The sequence below is a fragment of the Telopea speciosissima genome, chromosome 6, assembly GCF_018873765.1.
Source record: "Telopea speciosissima isolate NSW1024214 ecotype Mountain lineage chromosome 6, Tspe_v1, whole genome shotgun sequence".
In the NCBI taxonomy this organism is placed as follows: Eukaryota; Viridiplantae; Streptophyta; class Magnoliopsida; order Proteales; family Proteaceae; genus Telopea; species Telopea speciosissima.
In genome coordinates this window covers 37,892,727-37,908,677 of record NC_057921.1, presented here as the reverse complement: position 1 = coordinate 37,908,677, position 15,951 = coordinate 37,892,727, and the positions used below count along the sequence as shown (strand labels likewise).

The 15,951-nt window shown below is 40.1% G+C and overlaps 1 protein-coding gene across 2 annotated transcripts in view; it reads right to left on the bottom strand.

Moving 5' to 3' along the window:
- The window catches only part of LOC122664292 (methionine aminopeptidase 1B, chloroplastic), a 90,949-nt gene that overhangs the window by 73,299 nt on the left and 1,699 nt on the right, over positions 1 to 15,951 (bottom strand). For both annotated transcript variants that reach the window (XM_043860048.1, XM_043860047.1), the window contains exon 3: positions 8,380 to 8,617. In XM_043860048.1, the coding sequence (XP_043715983.1) occupies positions 8,380 to 8,617 (238 nt within the window). The remainder of the gene's footprint in view (positions 1 to 8,379; positions 8,618 to 15,951) is intronic.

The window sequence follows — 15,951 nt, the reverse complement described above, 5'->3', positions numbered from 1 at the left end:
TTAAACCTGCTATTTCTGTACTTGTTTCATATATGGAGATCCAGCCGTTAGGTTACTATCAAACTTTGCAGACTTGTGCTTTGTACCTGATTTAACACTCGATCAAAATATATTACAATTATTACCATGCATTGACATTATCTATATATCAATTTTCAGCATACTATCTAAATCCCGAAGTCACAATATAACCATAGACTTGGGTTGAATCCAGATCTTATAGAAGCAGTGAAGCAAGTGGTTGCCAAGTTGGAGCCAAGGGATATAATAGTCTCTTTGCAACTTAGAGGTGTGTTTTGTAGTTAATTAGGAATGTAATAAGTAATTACTCCAACTAATATTGGTCGCCAACGTTGACAATTTCCAAATGAATATAAATTAGAACTTTCAGGGATGCCTTTGGAAGTTTTGGAACCCCCACCGCAGTGGTTGGCCGAGCAAATACTGATGCTGGTACGCAATTCAGTATTTTATTGTCTTACTTACATCTGTTTTATGACTTGCAAAATGCAAATAACATGTCTTATTGTTGTAATGCAGGTAAATGGTGGATGTCGTATGGGGTGACACAAGAATTGAGGAAAATAGCAATCAAGGTGCTCTGCCAGACATGTTCCACCTCCGACTGTGAACGAAACTGGAGAACATTTTTGCTCATCCATTTCAAGAGGCAGAACCGTTTGGGTTCCCAAAATCTGGCAGACTTGGTGTATGTGCACTACAATATTAGGCTGAAGATGCAACATTTTTTAGGAGTCAGAGGAGGAGGATCCCTTGGTGGAGTGGGTGAGGGATAGAGGTGACCCGATGATGGATCAGCCTGGGGGTAGGCCTGACCCAAGATAGCCAGTCAGATGGGTGTTGATGTGGACGAGTTTATGGCTTTAGAGCGTCACATACACTTACAGACACTTCAACCGTTCGAGTCCCCTACTAGCAAGGATGATGAGGACCCTAACTTGCCCATTCCAGTTGTCACACTCGCACACCATCACCGTCTGCTCATGGAGATGATGTGGACGACGATGACGATAGTGGTGATGGAGATGATAGATATGCTTCCCTTCGAGAGGAGGATGACCAGGCAGAGGAGCAGGAGCCGAACCTGGAGCCGATTTGATTCAATGGGGAGACCCAGCTTGGTCACACCACACAGGAAATGGACCACAGTGCATGTCCATCCTCCTCACGTGCACGCTGCCTGAGAGGGCCTCCTCGCCTGTTACAACTAGATGAGCAGGCCAATTATACTAACATGGACATCAATGTGGATAGCTTATCTGGCACTCATGGAGGATTGAGTATAGGGGACAGCACTGGACGTGGGCAGCAGCGTGCCCCATCCTTTACCGCAAAGAGCACTAGGTCGAAGTTCAATGCGTATGGTGGTGGCTATGGTGGTTTCACTGGCGTGGGGTAGTATACATCTTCATCTGTTCCCAGTGCTTATGAGGATGACGCCCACTCACAAACTGGATCGTCTTTTGTGGGCAATCCCTTCTCGTACTCGGCCCGCCAGTTGTACATGCTGGCAACACCATCAAGTTACGGTGGCTCAGTAACTGGTTCTTCACAGAACTGTGACCTATAACCTAGGATAGGTTACCTCTAGTATGTAGAGGACGCAATTTACAGGGTAATTCTGGAGGCCTTCAAGCGTTTCTTCCAGCAAAGTATGACATGATATGCATTTCATACTGTAGGAGGAAAATTGGGGTCGGTACCATCAGCCCATGAGTGAGCTCAATTCTCCACGTAACTCTATGTTGTATTAGACATTAGGATGACGTGAGAGGGTCTACTTTGCACACCACACAATATTGTATCGTCGGGACTTGGTTGTCTGAGTCTATGTTACACGTACTTTGTCCTATTCCATACAACAACAATATTATAGCCTATTTCATAATTAGTCAATATTATGTTTTTCCATTCATGGTGCATACTTGCCTTTTCTGTCTTCTAGTACTAAAACAATGTGTAGAATAGGCAATATTGCATAAGGTATACAATAGGGTTCAGCGTATACTGCCAACCAAGGGTGCAAATCTAAACTACCACTTTGTGTGACTTTTCTTGCAATATAAAAGTTTACATATGTTTATATAGACTAAAATAAAGTGTTAACAGCCTTAGGAATTGAGTGCTTGAATGATCTAATCGATCACCCAGCCCCTTATTTATATTAATCTCAAATCATAATCAAAGTAGGAGTGCCCCCCCAGTCCTATTCCTATTAGGAATTCCTACTACAACTAGGAATCCCAAAAATAGAGATCGGATAGAGGGGAAAGAAAAGAAATAGAAATAAAGCATAAAACAACTAATAAAATAACTAAAACAATAAGGACTAAGTTACCCCTATCGGGTAAAGTAGCCCATCTCAACACTCCCCCTCAAGTTGGAGCAAAGATGTTGATCATGCCCAACTTGACTAGATTGGGATGAAACAATTTCCTGGACAATCCCTTGGTAAAGATATCAGCAAGTTGATCAGCAGATGTCACAAAGGGAATACAAATCAGCCCATCTTCTAACTTCTCTTTGATGAAATGCTTATCCACCTCAACATGCTTGGTACGATCATGCTGCACTGGATTATGTGCTATGCTTATTGCAGCCTTGTTGTCGCAGTACAACATCATAGGAAGACGAATAGGAACACCAATATCTTGTAGCAAACCTTTAAGCCAGAATAACTCACAAATACCTTGTGCCATAACTCGAAACTCAACTTCGGCACTAGAACGAGCAACTACATTTTGCTTCTTGTTACGCCATGTGACAAGATTTCCACCTACAAAGGAGCAATACCCAGAAATAGACTTGCGATCCGCAGAACCAGCCCAATCAGCATCAGTGTATGCTTCTATCCATAGGTGACCATGAGCAGACAGAAGAATTCCTTTTCCAGGAGCTGACTTCAAATAGTGCAAGATACGAAGTACAGCCTCCATATGAGAAGAGTAGGGATCATGCATAAACTGGCTCACAGTACTCACGGCGACAGCAATGTCAGGACGAGTGTGTGAGAGATAAATCAGCTTCTCTACAAGTCTCTGGTACCGGCCTTTATCAACAGGCTCACCCTCTTTTTCCTAGAGTCGAACAGTAGGATCCATAGGAGTATCTGAAGGATGGCAGCCTAACAACCCAGTTTCAGCCAATAAGTCTAGGACATACTTCCTTTGGGAGAGAAAAATACCTTTAGCAGATCTGGCCACTTCAATCCCAAGAAAGTACGGTAGTTTCCCTAGATCTTTAATCTCAAATTCTTGTCCAAGGAAGGTCTTTAACCGTCTGATCTCATCACTATCATTGCCAGTAACCACTGTCATCAACGTAGACTATAAGAACAGTGAGTTTTTCACCAGCCCTCTTTATAAAGAGTGTGTGATCAGCATTACTCTGCTTATAGCCCACAGAAATCATGGCCTTGTGGAACCAGCCAAACCATGCTCGCGGTGACTGCTTCAGCCCATATAGTGCACGCTTCAGCCTACACACTTTTCCTTGGTTTCTGTCGCAAGGGAACCCTGGTGGAATGTCCATATACACCTCCTCATCCAGTGCTCCATTTAGAAAGGCATTTTTTACATCTAGCTGCTGCAAATCCCATCCAAGGTTGACTACACAAGATAATAACACTCGAACAGTATTTAACTTTGCAACAGGTGCAAAAGTTTCCTGGTAATCAATGTCGTATGTCTGAGTGAATCCCTTGGCCACTAGGCGTGCCTTATATCTATCCACAGTGCCATCCACCTTCAGTTTCACCACAAACACTCATTTACATCCAACGGTTTTCTTCCCAGGTGGAAGAACCACAAGCTCCCATGTGTTATTTTTCTTCAAGGCTTCCAATTCTTCCATCATAGCTGCCTTCCACTTTCCATCTGATAGAGCTTCCTGCCAATTGTTAGGAATACGAACAGAAGAAAGAGAGGAAACAAAAGCACGAAAGGATGGGGAAAGGGGGTCATAAGAAACAACATGAGATATGGGATGCTGAGTGCAAGTCCTGACACCTTTGCGAAGAGCAATAGGTAATTCAGGAGAAGGAACATTACCAGATGGAGAGGCAAGTTCTGGATCCGGGTTCGGCAATTGGATGGTTACTGGAGCAACGGTTGATTGAACCTGCTTATGTTTCCTTGCACAGGTCTTCACAGTACTGTCATCAATCCTCCGTTGAAATTCACTAATAGTCCTCTGGATATGAGTCTGGACCGGGGTAGATTGCTCCCCCTGTATAGGAACCTCTCCCCCTGACTCAGGGGGAATACTAGGGGCAGGCCGAACTGGTTCAGACTCGTGGTAAACAGACTGAAGTGGAGGTGGAGAGTCACTAGTCAGCACATCTTCACTAACTCTCCCCCTGAAGAGGTGGGGACACAAAATATGGAACATTTTCATGAAAGACAACATCCAAGCTAACAAAAGTCCGGCGGGATAGAGGGTAATAACATTTATACCCCTTCTGTGTAGCAAAGAAACCCAAGAAAATGCAGCGGAGACTACGGGGTTCAAGTTTACCAGGGGACCTCGTATCCCTGGCATAACAAACGCAGCCAAATACTTTAGGTGGGACTATAAAGGAAGAAGAGCCAAGTAGTAGCTCATTAGGGGCTTTGGAATTAAGGACCTGACTGGGCAGCCTATTAATTAAATAGGCTGCAGTAAGGACAGCATCCCCCCAATAAAGGGAAGGGACATTGCGAGCAAACAGAAGAGCCCTAGCCACCTCCACGAGGTGGCGGTTTTTTCTCTCAGCCACATCATTTTGGACTGGAGTATCGACACAGCTGGTCTGATGGAGGATTCCATGGGCAGCAAGGTATTTTTGGAACTGACCTTCCATATACTCTGTCCCATTGTCACTCCTCAAAATTTGAAGAGTGGCATTAAATTGGGTCTTAACTAACTGATGAAAGTGCTTATTACATGCAAAAACTTCATTTTTTGTGTACATAAGGTAGACCCAAGTGAAGCTAGAATAGTAGTCAATAAAAGTGACATACCACCGATGTCCCGAAAGGGAAGTTTTCCTACTAGGACCCCACACATCAGTATGAACAACATGAAATAAGGAAGAGGATCTTTTATTAGAAATAGGATAATGGGAACGTCTCTATTTAGCCAAGACACAAGGCTCACAAAAAAAAATCTTCCTTAGTATAATCTTTAACTAATGCTGGAAATAAAGTGGATAAAGTACCTAAAGGGGAATGGCCTAGCCTAGAGTGCCATTTGTGTAGTTCAGAAGAGAAAGATGCCGAAGGTAAAGCCTTTGTAGGATTTCCATCAAGCAGGTACAAGCCGCCATGGACTTTACCCAATCCAATCGTCTTCCCCGAGTCCAGTTCCTGAAAAACACAGTGAGTGGGAAAAAAAATCACTTTACAATTCAGGGATTTGGTGATACTGCTAATGGAAAGAAGGTTAGTTGTAAATTTTGAAATATGCAACACAGATGACAGTGTAAGGGAAGGAGAACAACCAATGGATCCTTTCCCTGAAATGGAGGAGAGGGACCCATCAGCAATTTTGACTTTATCCTTACCAGAAGCAGGAGAATATGTATTAAAAAGGCTGGAAGAACCTGTCATGTGATCAATAGCACCGGAGTCTATAATCCATGGAGTGGAAATTACTGATGCACAATGACCAGCAAAGGGAATACCTGTATGCGCAAAGAAGGAACCTGGCAGCAAACGTAGTAGAGGCAGCAGATGTGTTCAACATAAGACGTAGAGCCTGGAGTTCTTCCTGGGAGAAACCGATGTCACCAGTGGGAGTTGGAGCTACACTTTCAGTGTGATTGGCTTTGTTTTTAGACTTAGCACGACCACGTTTGGCCTCAAAATCAGCAGGTTTCCCATGTAATTTCCAACACTGGGCCTTAGGGTGCTATGGTTTGTAACAATGCTCACACTTCACAGGCTCTTTGGTAGTAGCAGTAGCAGCAACACTGTCAGAAGAAGTAACAGGAGTGGAGCCAACAGTCTGTAAGGCTGATCTCTCAACTTTGGGAGTAATCATCATGGCAGCCCTTCGTGTCTCTTCACTGTGAACATAAGAAAAAGTCTCCTCTAAACTGGGGAAAGGAACCCGACCAAGGACTTGTACCCGAATAGGGTCATAATCATCATTGAGACCAGCCAGGAAATCATAGACTCGAAACTAATCAACATAAGAATGATAGGCAATAATGTCAGCAATAGTAGGATGAAACCGAGCATAATGATCCAATTGTTGCCATAAACACTTGAGGGCAGCATAGTATTTAGTGACAGTCATCTCCTTCTGAGTAGTATTTTGGAGTATCTTCCTGATTTCATAAACCTGAGCACCACTTCCTGATCGACCATAAGTTCCCTTGACAGCAGTCCATATCTAAGTAGCAGTGTCAAGGAGGAGATATTGACTGGAAAGATTAGTGGTCATAGAGTTCAAAACAAATGACATCACCATAGCATCATTGGCAGCCCATTTAGTACGGGCAGCACCATCTTCAGTAGGCTGTTTGGTGGTGCCAGTAAGATGGCCAGTAAGTCCCCTACAGCTATGGTTAAGGATAATGATCTGGCCCAAATTAAATAGTTCGTACCATCAAGTTTAATTGCAGCAGCATAGGGAAGAAAGTCATTCCTAGTATGACCATCTCCAGAAGTAGCAGTAGTCATCTCTGAGTCACCCATAATTCAGCCAGGCAGAAAAATCAGATCTTCAAAAACCTTGAATCGAGTGTGAATGATGGGTTTTGAAATTGCAAAATTTTCAACCGTTAGAATGGGCTGAAACTTAGGTCGAGTTTCCCTCTAATAGTAGGGAAGATATCCTCCAAAAATTAGCTCCTTCTGATGAGCCAATAAAAGCCCTAAATTTTGACAAATTTAGGAAGAAAAAACCTGATTGCAGAAAAATTGCAAAGTTGAATCAATTCTGCAGTCTTCAAACAGGGGCTGGATGTAAACCAATTCTGCAGTCTTCAAACAGGGACTGGTGTAGACCAATAAGAGCAGAAACTACTCTCCAAAAAAGTAGAAATCAAACTTCAGTTGAAAGGATAGCTCGATCTCCAAGGATGGAAAAAATCCTGCCGGCAGATTTAGGTCACACCACAGTTCTTCGATCTTCAATGAGGTGACATTGAGGGCAGCAACTAAATTTGCATTAGATCACCTCATAGTTGCTGCCCCGATGGAGAGAAAGAGGCCGAGAGTGGTGAAGAGAAAAGAAAAAAAGCAGAAACCGAAAGGGGGAAGAACCAGAAAAGCTGCTCTTAGATCAGAGTTGGCTCTGATACCATGTTAACAGCCTTAGGAATTGAGTGCTTGAATGATCTAATCGATCACCCAGCCCCTTATTTATATTAATCTCAAATCATAATCAAAATAGGAGTGCCCCCCAATCCTATTCCTATTAGGAATTCCTACTACAACTAGGAATCCCAAAAATAGAGATCGGATAGAGGGGAAAGAACAGAAATAGAAATAAAGCATAAAACAACTAATAAAATAACTAAAACAATAAGGACTAAGTTACCCCTATCGGGTAAAGTAGCCCATCTCAACATAAAGTTTCCCTCAAGTATCGGAGCTTAGTATGGCCGTTTGCCCCCGAAATGGCCAACCGAAAGTCACCTGCAAGAAATGAACTGTTTCGGCAAAATTTTGGATTTTGGTCAGGCTGAAACAAGACCCAAACCCGAATTTTCAAAACTTGTGTATAACTAGGTTTAGTCCTATAGAATAGCCAACCATAAACAGTTTTCATAAGGCTTAGTTGAGTTCCGCTGATTTAGTCATACAGAAAATGTGTTATAGGATATAACTAACAGCTAACATGAGATGAGCACAAGGATCTTAAGTTTTTGGTTTACCAACGTTAAAATTTCTAGCATAATGGCATCTACCATCTATTAAACGTTAAGCAATAAAAAAGATTTATACTCCGATGATAGTCGACGCATAATACTGAACAAACAACAACAACAACATAGCCTTATCCCAACTAAATGGGGTCACATAATACTGAACAAAATGAGGTAATCAAGGATCAGCATTATGCAAAGGACATCATTTGATTGCCCACCTTGACTGCTTGAAGCATTAAGTTTTTATTCATAGATATTTTTTGAATCCGAAAGCTTTCGCTATCAAGAAAAGAAGTCCCAAGGTTTCAAGTATTGGGATCAGATTGGCGTATCAGCCAATCCAAATCAGGATCTACGCAGCCTGATCCCATCTCCCATACTGAGTTTAACTCCTTGAGAAGTTCATTGTCAGTATTAGTATTACTAATTACTAGCATGTACAGCATTGCACGCACCTAGAACAGTAATTGCTGGGGAAAAAAAATTTAATTCGTTCTCACCCTAACTAGTGTTCCTGCATAATCCAGGACACGAGCAGCAAGCTCACATGCAGCCTTCATCCGAGCAATTCCCTCAGAATCATGAATTTGAGGTTCACTGGAGAGTTCTGGCAACAAAGTTGAACTCAAATAAGGAGGCTTTGGTATATGATCTGGAACTGGCAGCCGGGCTGAGACCTTTCCGCGTCTTAAAGGTGGCATTCGCTTGAAAGGTGTTATAGATTGAAGCTCACGTTCTCTAGCAGTGGATGAATATCCCAGATATGTAACATATGAGACACTCAGTAAGAATAAGATTCACTTAACACCATAGAAGAAACCAATGAAAACCAAACCAGCCCTTTTTTCCTTGGATAAAATCTTAGTATTAATTCCAATGCAGCCCACCCCATAAGAGAGAGAAAAAGAAGCTAATGAAAACCAGATAATAAGTGACAATAATAGATGTTTGAATATTTAACATTTCTCCAGAAGCACTTACTTTTCAATGATTCAAACCAAAAAAAAAAAAAAAGATCACTGAAAATGGAGTGACGATGTTACATAAGACTTTCATATTTACAAAAGATTCGACATAATATGACAAGAATCTGACTCAGATTAGACTTTAATGGAAGTATGTAGTTTATATTTATGTTTTACGAACACAATATAGATGTGATATGATTACAATAAAAATTCAAAAGGCTTTGCAAAAGAAATGCAGTTGAAAACTCATCCAAATAATCCCTTGGCGCAGACATGATCCTTCGAAGCTCCGAAACCTGATACAAACTGATACCTTCAAATTATTTTTTCCCTTTTCCTCTTGAGCAGATAATAATAAGGGGAAGGGATTCATGCACGGTCGCATGAATTCCATCGAAGCTTCGTCAAATAGGAGGATAGAGTTATGGGTATTTCGATGGTCGCATGTTCCCATCCAATGGGTTTGTGCTCGACCGTGCACCATGCATGGCCGTGCACAAAACCTTTGGCCATAAGTTAAAGAAATAAAAAAACCAACAATCAGGAGGAGGAATCAAAGAGTACAACATCTCCAAGATCAGGAAAAAAGGGTCAGGGGATATTTAAACTCCACTAGAATTCATGCCTGAAACAATCAACCACCATTCAATTTGAGCACTTGTGCATCAATGATTCTTTGATTCATCCCATTCTACACCAACCGGCAAAAAAGCACAAGGTAATCAGTTCCATAGAATTTTGCCCATTCAGCTGGCAACCCTCATCTGTCATTCTTCAAATAGGAACAAGAGATTGCAAAGTGCAATTCAAGAACACCAAATCACAGCATAAAATGAATCATAATCTCAAAGGTGAAAGGACAAGAGCGAGTAAGTGATTCACCATTCAAAATTTACAACTCTTGCTGGCATAATAGCACATGCTGGCAATGTGATTTTTGTTAAAAACAAAATGGTTGACTATCAGAATTGTATCCTGATGGGATGAGAAATTTTTGTGGGAACATGTGGACTCCAATTGAACCTTCCCAGAAGGAACAGCCTCTCGAACAGCCACGAGGGAACGGAAAATCCATTTCAGACCACTTAGAGTTTATTGTGCACAATCCTCCTATCAGCAATACTTGCATAGAGAACTATGGCCTAAACACATAAGAAGATCAGCATCATCAACTTACCAGACATTAAACTTCTAGAGAAACATAAGTAATCATGCAAATGCTCCAACCCCCTTTCCAAAGTAGTCCAAAGCCGAAGCTTCATTATCTGAACCAGGAGAGATTTTTCTCAAATATCCATCAGTATCCATTTCTAGAGACTGAATCCATAATTTTCCTGAACTCCATAAGATTCCCAACTAAAGGACTTTGTTCCAACATTTGCAAGCAAACATCTCTCTTCAGTCTTCTCCCGAAAATCAAATTTATTTTCAACAATAGGGACCAGTTCTTTTTCTTCAATGGCTGGATACTAGTCTTAGATTATATGGGCTGCAAACCAGTCTCTAGTTAATCATATAGAATTTCTCAAAATCAACTTTGTCATTCCACAAAAACTTCCTTTCTAAGAAATCCAATTTCCAACTGATTAGCTACAGCCTCAGGACTGGAAGAATAAGTTACTACATATATGACAAAATTAAGCAAGTACTCCAGATGAGAGTTGAGCTTCCCTAATATCATGAGTATCCCTTCTTCCACCCTATCAGTTTTCTACCAAACCTTTCAATTAGCAGGTTCCAAATGGAAAGGAGATCTATAAGTAGCACTACAGAAAACCTCAGTACTTAGTCAGCAACAACCCCACCTCAAAGTCCATCATCCCTGCCAATTCCTCTACATTGATGACTCCCCTCAAACCAATGGCTTCACTTTTTTGAAACAAATACACAATAACACAAACATACACACCTTATTTGCTTCAGAGCCGACAGCTAGTCTTAGTTTAATACATGGGAGCATAGTTCAAAATCTCGCCGAGAGTCGAGATCTAGGAAATCTCGGTAAACTTGAGCTAGTCGAGACGAGATATGATACGAAACAACAAAATGTCAAATCTTGAAAAACTCGACCGAGATTTCAAATATGTCAAGAATCTCGGAGAAATCTTGGTGAAATATCGAATATTTCAAGAATCTCGACCTCCTCAGTACTCATAGAGTCATAGTATTGTATTGTTGGGACTTGGGAGTTAAGACATGGAAGACTAGGGTAGTAAGGTGTCTATGACTTATGTATTATTCATTGTACCTAAGTTGAGTGTCTATGTAATATGCATTGTGAGCACTTCATTGTATCTTGTGGTTTATAGTAGAAACTTTAAGTCTTTAACTATTTCTTAAATAACTATTCAATATTATGTGCATAAAATTACTTGTTTTACCTGCCAATTATGTCTCATATCATTCAAACAATGTGTAGAATAGGCAATATTACATTAAGGGTTCGGCCTTTACTACCAACCAAGGTTGCAAATCCAAAACACCAAATTGGGTGTTTTTTTTTTTTTTCAATTTGAACCTTTAAATATGTTTATTAAGCCTAAAACAAGCTTACCTTAAAGTTTTGGAGCCAACTATGGCCATATGCCCACCGAAACATAATTCCAAAACATTTAAAAAAAAAAAAAATACACTGTCTCGCCGAGATCTCGGCGAGAACTCGAAATCTCGGAAAACTCGACCTGGTCGAGACAGAGTTTTACATCTTCCAATCCTCTTGACACATCCTTCATAGAGTGCTTGTTCAATAAAGTCTTTGATTCTCCTAACAACCTTTTAACTGCAGCTCCAAATTTGAATGAGATCAGATCTGCTGCTTTGTCAATTGGGGCTTTAAAGCCCCTGGTTCTGATGGGTACCAAGCCTGTTTCTATCAATCTTTCTGGGATGTCCTATCCAATGATGTCTCACTTTGTGAATTCTTTCTTTACCCCTGGTGAATTACTAGCGGAATGTAACCATACTTTGTTATGCATGATTCCCAAAAAAAATTTAGCCATGAATGTCTCTGATTTTAGACCAATTAGCCTCTGCAATATATCTTACAAGATCATTGCCAAGATCATGGCCACCAAGCTTAGGAACCATCTCCCCCTCTTTGTATCCCCTAATCAAGCTGCTTTCATTCCGAGCCGACAGATCTCTAACAACATTACCATTGCCTAAGAAATTTTCCATTTCCTTAAAAATAAAAAGAAGGGTCGAAATGGGTTTGTTGCCCTTAAACTGACATGTCAAAAGCTTATGACAGAGTTGAATGGACTATGATTGGAAAAATCTTTGGTTTTCTTGGGTTCCCTGACGAATGGATATCTTTGGTAAACTCCCTGGTAAGTTCAACTTCCTTTTTTTTCAAAATCAATGGAAGCCCTTTTGGTTTTTCCAAACCTTCTAGAGGACTTAGACAAGGCTGCCCCCTCAGTCCCTACCTTTTCCTTCTCATAATGGAAGTTCTTTCTCATTTGCTAGATGCTGTTAGGGATACTGGGGCTTTCAAGGGAATCAAAATTGCTAGAGGTGCCCCAGAAATTACCCACCTTCTTTTTGCAGATGATACCTTCATTTTCTGTAGAAATACTGAAGATGATATCCTCTCAATCAAAGCTATCCTTGACTTGTTTTCTAATCTTACTGGCCAAGAAATTAACTCCTCAAAGAGGGAAGTCCATTTCAGCAAAAATACTGAAATAGATAGGAGAAGGAGAATCTGCTCTATCCTCAAAATGAAGGAAATGAGTCCTGATTCTCTATACCTTGGAACCAAACTGTTTCATCATAGATCCAAGGTTAAGGACTTAGATCTCATTGTTCAAAGAGTCCAAACTAAATTGAGTACTTGGAAAGCTAATTGTTTTTCATATGCAGACAGGCGAATTTTGATCCAATCTGTTCTTGCTTCTACACCTTCTTACCTAATGTCCTGTTTTCTTTTTCCCCAAAAAACCTGTCGGTCATTAGATTCTATCTACCTTAATTTTTGGAACAATGACTCTCTAAGTTAAAAAAAAAGCTCATTTTATAGGGTGGGATAAGATTTGTACCCCTACTACACAAGGGGGTTTGGGAATTCGCAAATCCTACACCCACAATAAAGCTTCAATCCTAAAGCTTGGATGGAGACTAATCTCTGAGGAATCTTCTCTCTAGGCAAAGGTGCTGAAATCCAAGTACTTCTCACAAACCTCTATTTTCAACCCCAATGTGGGAAGAAAAAAGGGATCATGGGTATGGAACAGTATCACCTCCATTTTACCTGATCTTAAGAAAATTGTGTGGAGAAAAATTGGAAATGGTCGAACTACATACTGCCGGCATGATCCGTGGGTCCCTACTATTCCTGATCACTGTTTACCAACTAAAATTTATGACAATTCAAAATGTATGGTAAGTGATCTTATCTCTAATCAAAGCTGGAATTTAATGTCTCTTATGCACTTTTTCCCTAATAGTTTCAACTATGAGATTTCAAAAGTGCATATTTCAGATTCTGAAGACGTCTGGAGATGCTCCCTAACAAAATCTGGAAGCTTCTCCACTCGACATGCAGCAAATGTTTTAACTCCACCATTACAAAACAGGCCCCCTACTTTCCAAATGGTGGCGTTTTTTTTGGAAACTTAATATACATCCGAAATTTAAAATGTTTTTTTGGCGTGTTTTAAATGCAGGTTTACCTGTCAAGGCCACTCTCTCAAAATGGATATCGATCGAGCCTACATGTGTTTTTTGTGGTGCTCGTGATGAATCCTACAGGCATCTCTTTCTATCTTGTGAATGGACTAAGCGTATCTGGGCCTGTGGACCCCTCGGACTGAGAACAGAGCACCTAAGCAGCTCTTGTATGGCACAGCTTTGTGCTTCCCTCCTACAATCTAAAGCCCTGGATAAACCAACTGCATCATGGTTTTTCTCTGTTGTTACAATAGCATGTTATTTTATTTGGCATGTAAGAAACAAAGTAATTCGTGGTCTAGCTACGACTGACCCCAATCTAGTCCTTTCAAATATTTCTAGATGGGTTTTGGATCTAAACTTAATTCCTCCACAGATAAATACTAATTTGGTTGATCCTCTTATATGCACGCAAAATGAATTTCTCTCTAATTCTCCATCTAACCATGTAATGAACTTACCTGTCTTATGTTGCGCAGGTCTTGTTGAACCTTCCATAGGGCTAACAGGATGGGCTTATTGCTTTTTGTTTGATGATCAAAGTGTTTTAACATCTGCAGGATTTTCTTGTTCGACCGACAAAATGAAGGCTGAGCTTTTTGGAATCTTGCAGGGGTGGAAACACACGTTGAAGGATAAAATCCATCTCAAAGAAATTTGGATAAATAATCATGATCTCCATGGTCTTTTGAATCTCCAAGGAGATATGTGTATTTCCTGGAATCTCCTCCCCTCCTATCTTGAACTTGCCGAACTAACTTCCAACTTTTCAAATGTAAATATAAAGGATAAAAACAATCTTTGGTTTAGAGCCCTACGCTCTTTAGCCCTCTTTACTATTACTAATAGAACCTCTATCCCCCCTTTTTTGTATGATGTACAGACTTTCTGTTCTCTTTGAGTAATAAATATTTTCCTTTCCATCAGAAAAAAAAAAAAGAAGATCCTGAAAGAGTAGAAGAGCAACCTGGTTCCTATTCACAAGAAAAACTGAGATGTTTAGGGTTGTGCTTGGTATTATGGAGTCAACATTATGGACTACACTATGAAATTTAGGAGATAGTGATTCAGCATGAGTAAGACAGGTAACAAGAATATCAAAAAACTATTTGGGGTTTATGTAGGAGTTGCAATATCTTCGTTTGGATTGTACTGAGTATAGAGGGTGATTATTGAATGCTTAATCTCGAAACAACCCCAAAACTGTGAAAGAGTGCTGGTTTCAGATTTGATCAGCAGGGTCGATAGTAACATGCTAGACTGGAATGGGTTAAATGCTAAGTATTCAACGTACATTCAACTATCCATTAATCATGACAAAAAAATGCCAACCAGGTCCCTTTTGTCTATTGCTTCATGTTGGTGAGTTGAGTTACAACTTACAACTCTAACTTCATGTTACACAGATTGACAATTAAGCTATTCCTACCAAAGCAATTCATGGCAAACCTTTGAGAGAAGAAGAAAGATCTTTACATCTTCTTCATAGAAGCTAGATCAGTTTACAACAAATTGGAGCTGTAGGAAAGAGAGAAACAGAATGAATGTAGAAGGGAAAAATAGGGAAATTTTTAGTATTTTTGAAGTGGTCTCCTTTATGATCTTGAATGGGATTCAGTAAACAAACCTTTTGAGAATATTAAATAACAATTTATATGGGCATGAAATTGTTTAACTATGCATCTATGGTGTATAGACATTGTCATATGTAAAGCTTTCATAAAGTTTCGGATGCATAACAATCTAATGCTGATGATAAAAAATATAGACACAGAGATCACATATGTAGGGTACTTGAGAGATCATCTGGTGTACCTAGCAAAATTGGTGTTCTTGTACACACATTGACTTGGTTAGGACATGTAAGATGGATTGGTAACCAATATTAGAACCCTAAAATTGAAACCATATCAGAACCATAGTAACCCAGCATTTTTTTATAAAACAACTGAGCCAAACTTTGCATGACACAGATGAAATTTTTCAAAATGGCAGCTCTCCAATGCAAAGATGCTTCAAAAGCACTTGAGGGCTACCTGCTCTCTCCACCCAATTTGGGAAAGAAAATAGTAAAACAGAGGCCAAATACTATCTAAAGAAAAGCAGTAAATGAATATTATTGAATTTTATTCCCATTTGAGATTTCAAGGAGAATAACAAGAGTTCTTTCAGGTTTTGGATAGGAAACAACAAAAGAAAGACAAATGCTTTCTTTCGTTCAATTATTTTCTTCGTTCTAAGGTCTTAGATGAATCAGTGTTCACATTTTCTGCACTACTTATATTAACAAGATGAGGTAACTCATGGCCGAAAAGGATGTCCAATGATTTCATTGGAAGGATCAATGCATGGAGGAAGCAAGGGGGAGAAAAATGATTTTCTCACTGTTTCATCTCCCTGGAATATCAAGGAAATGAATTACAGCAAAGGGTT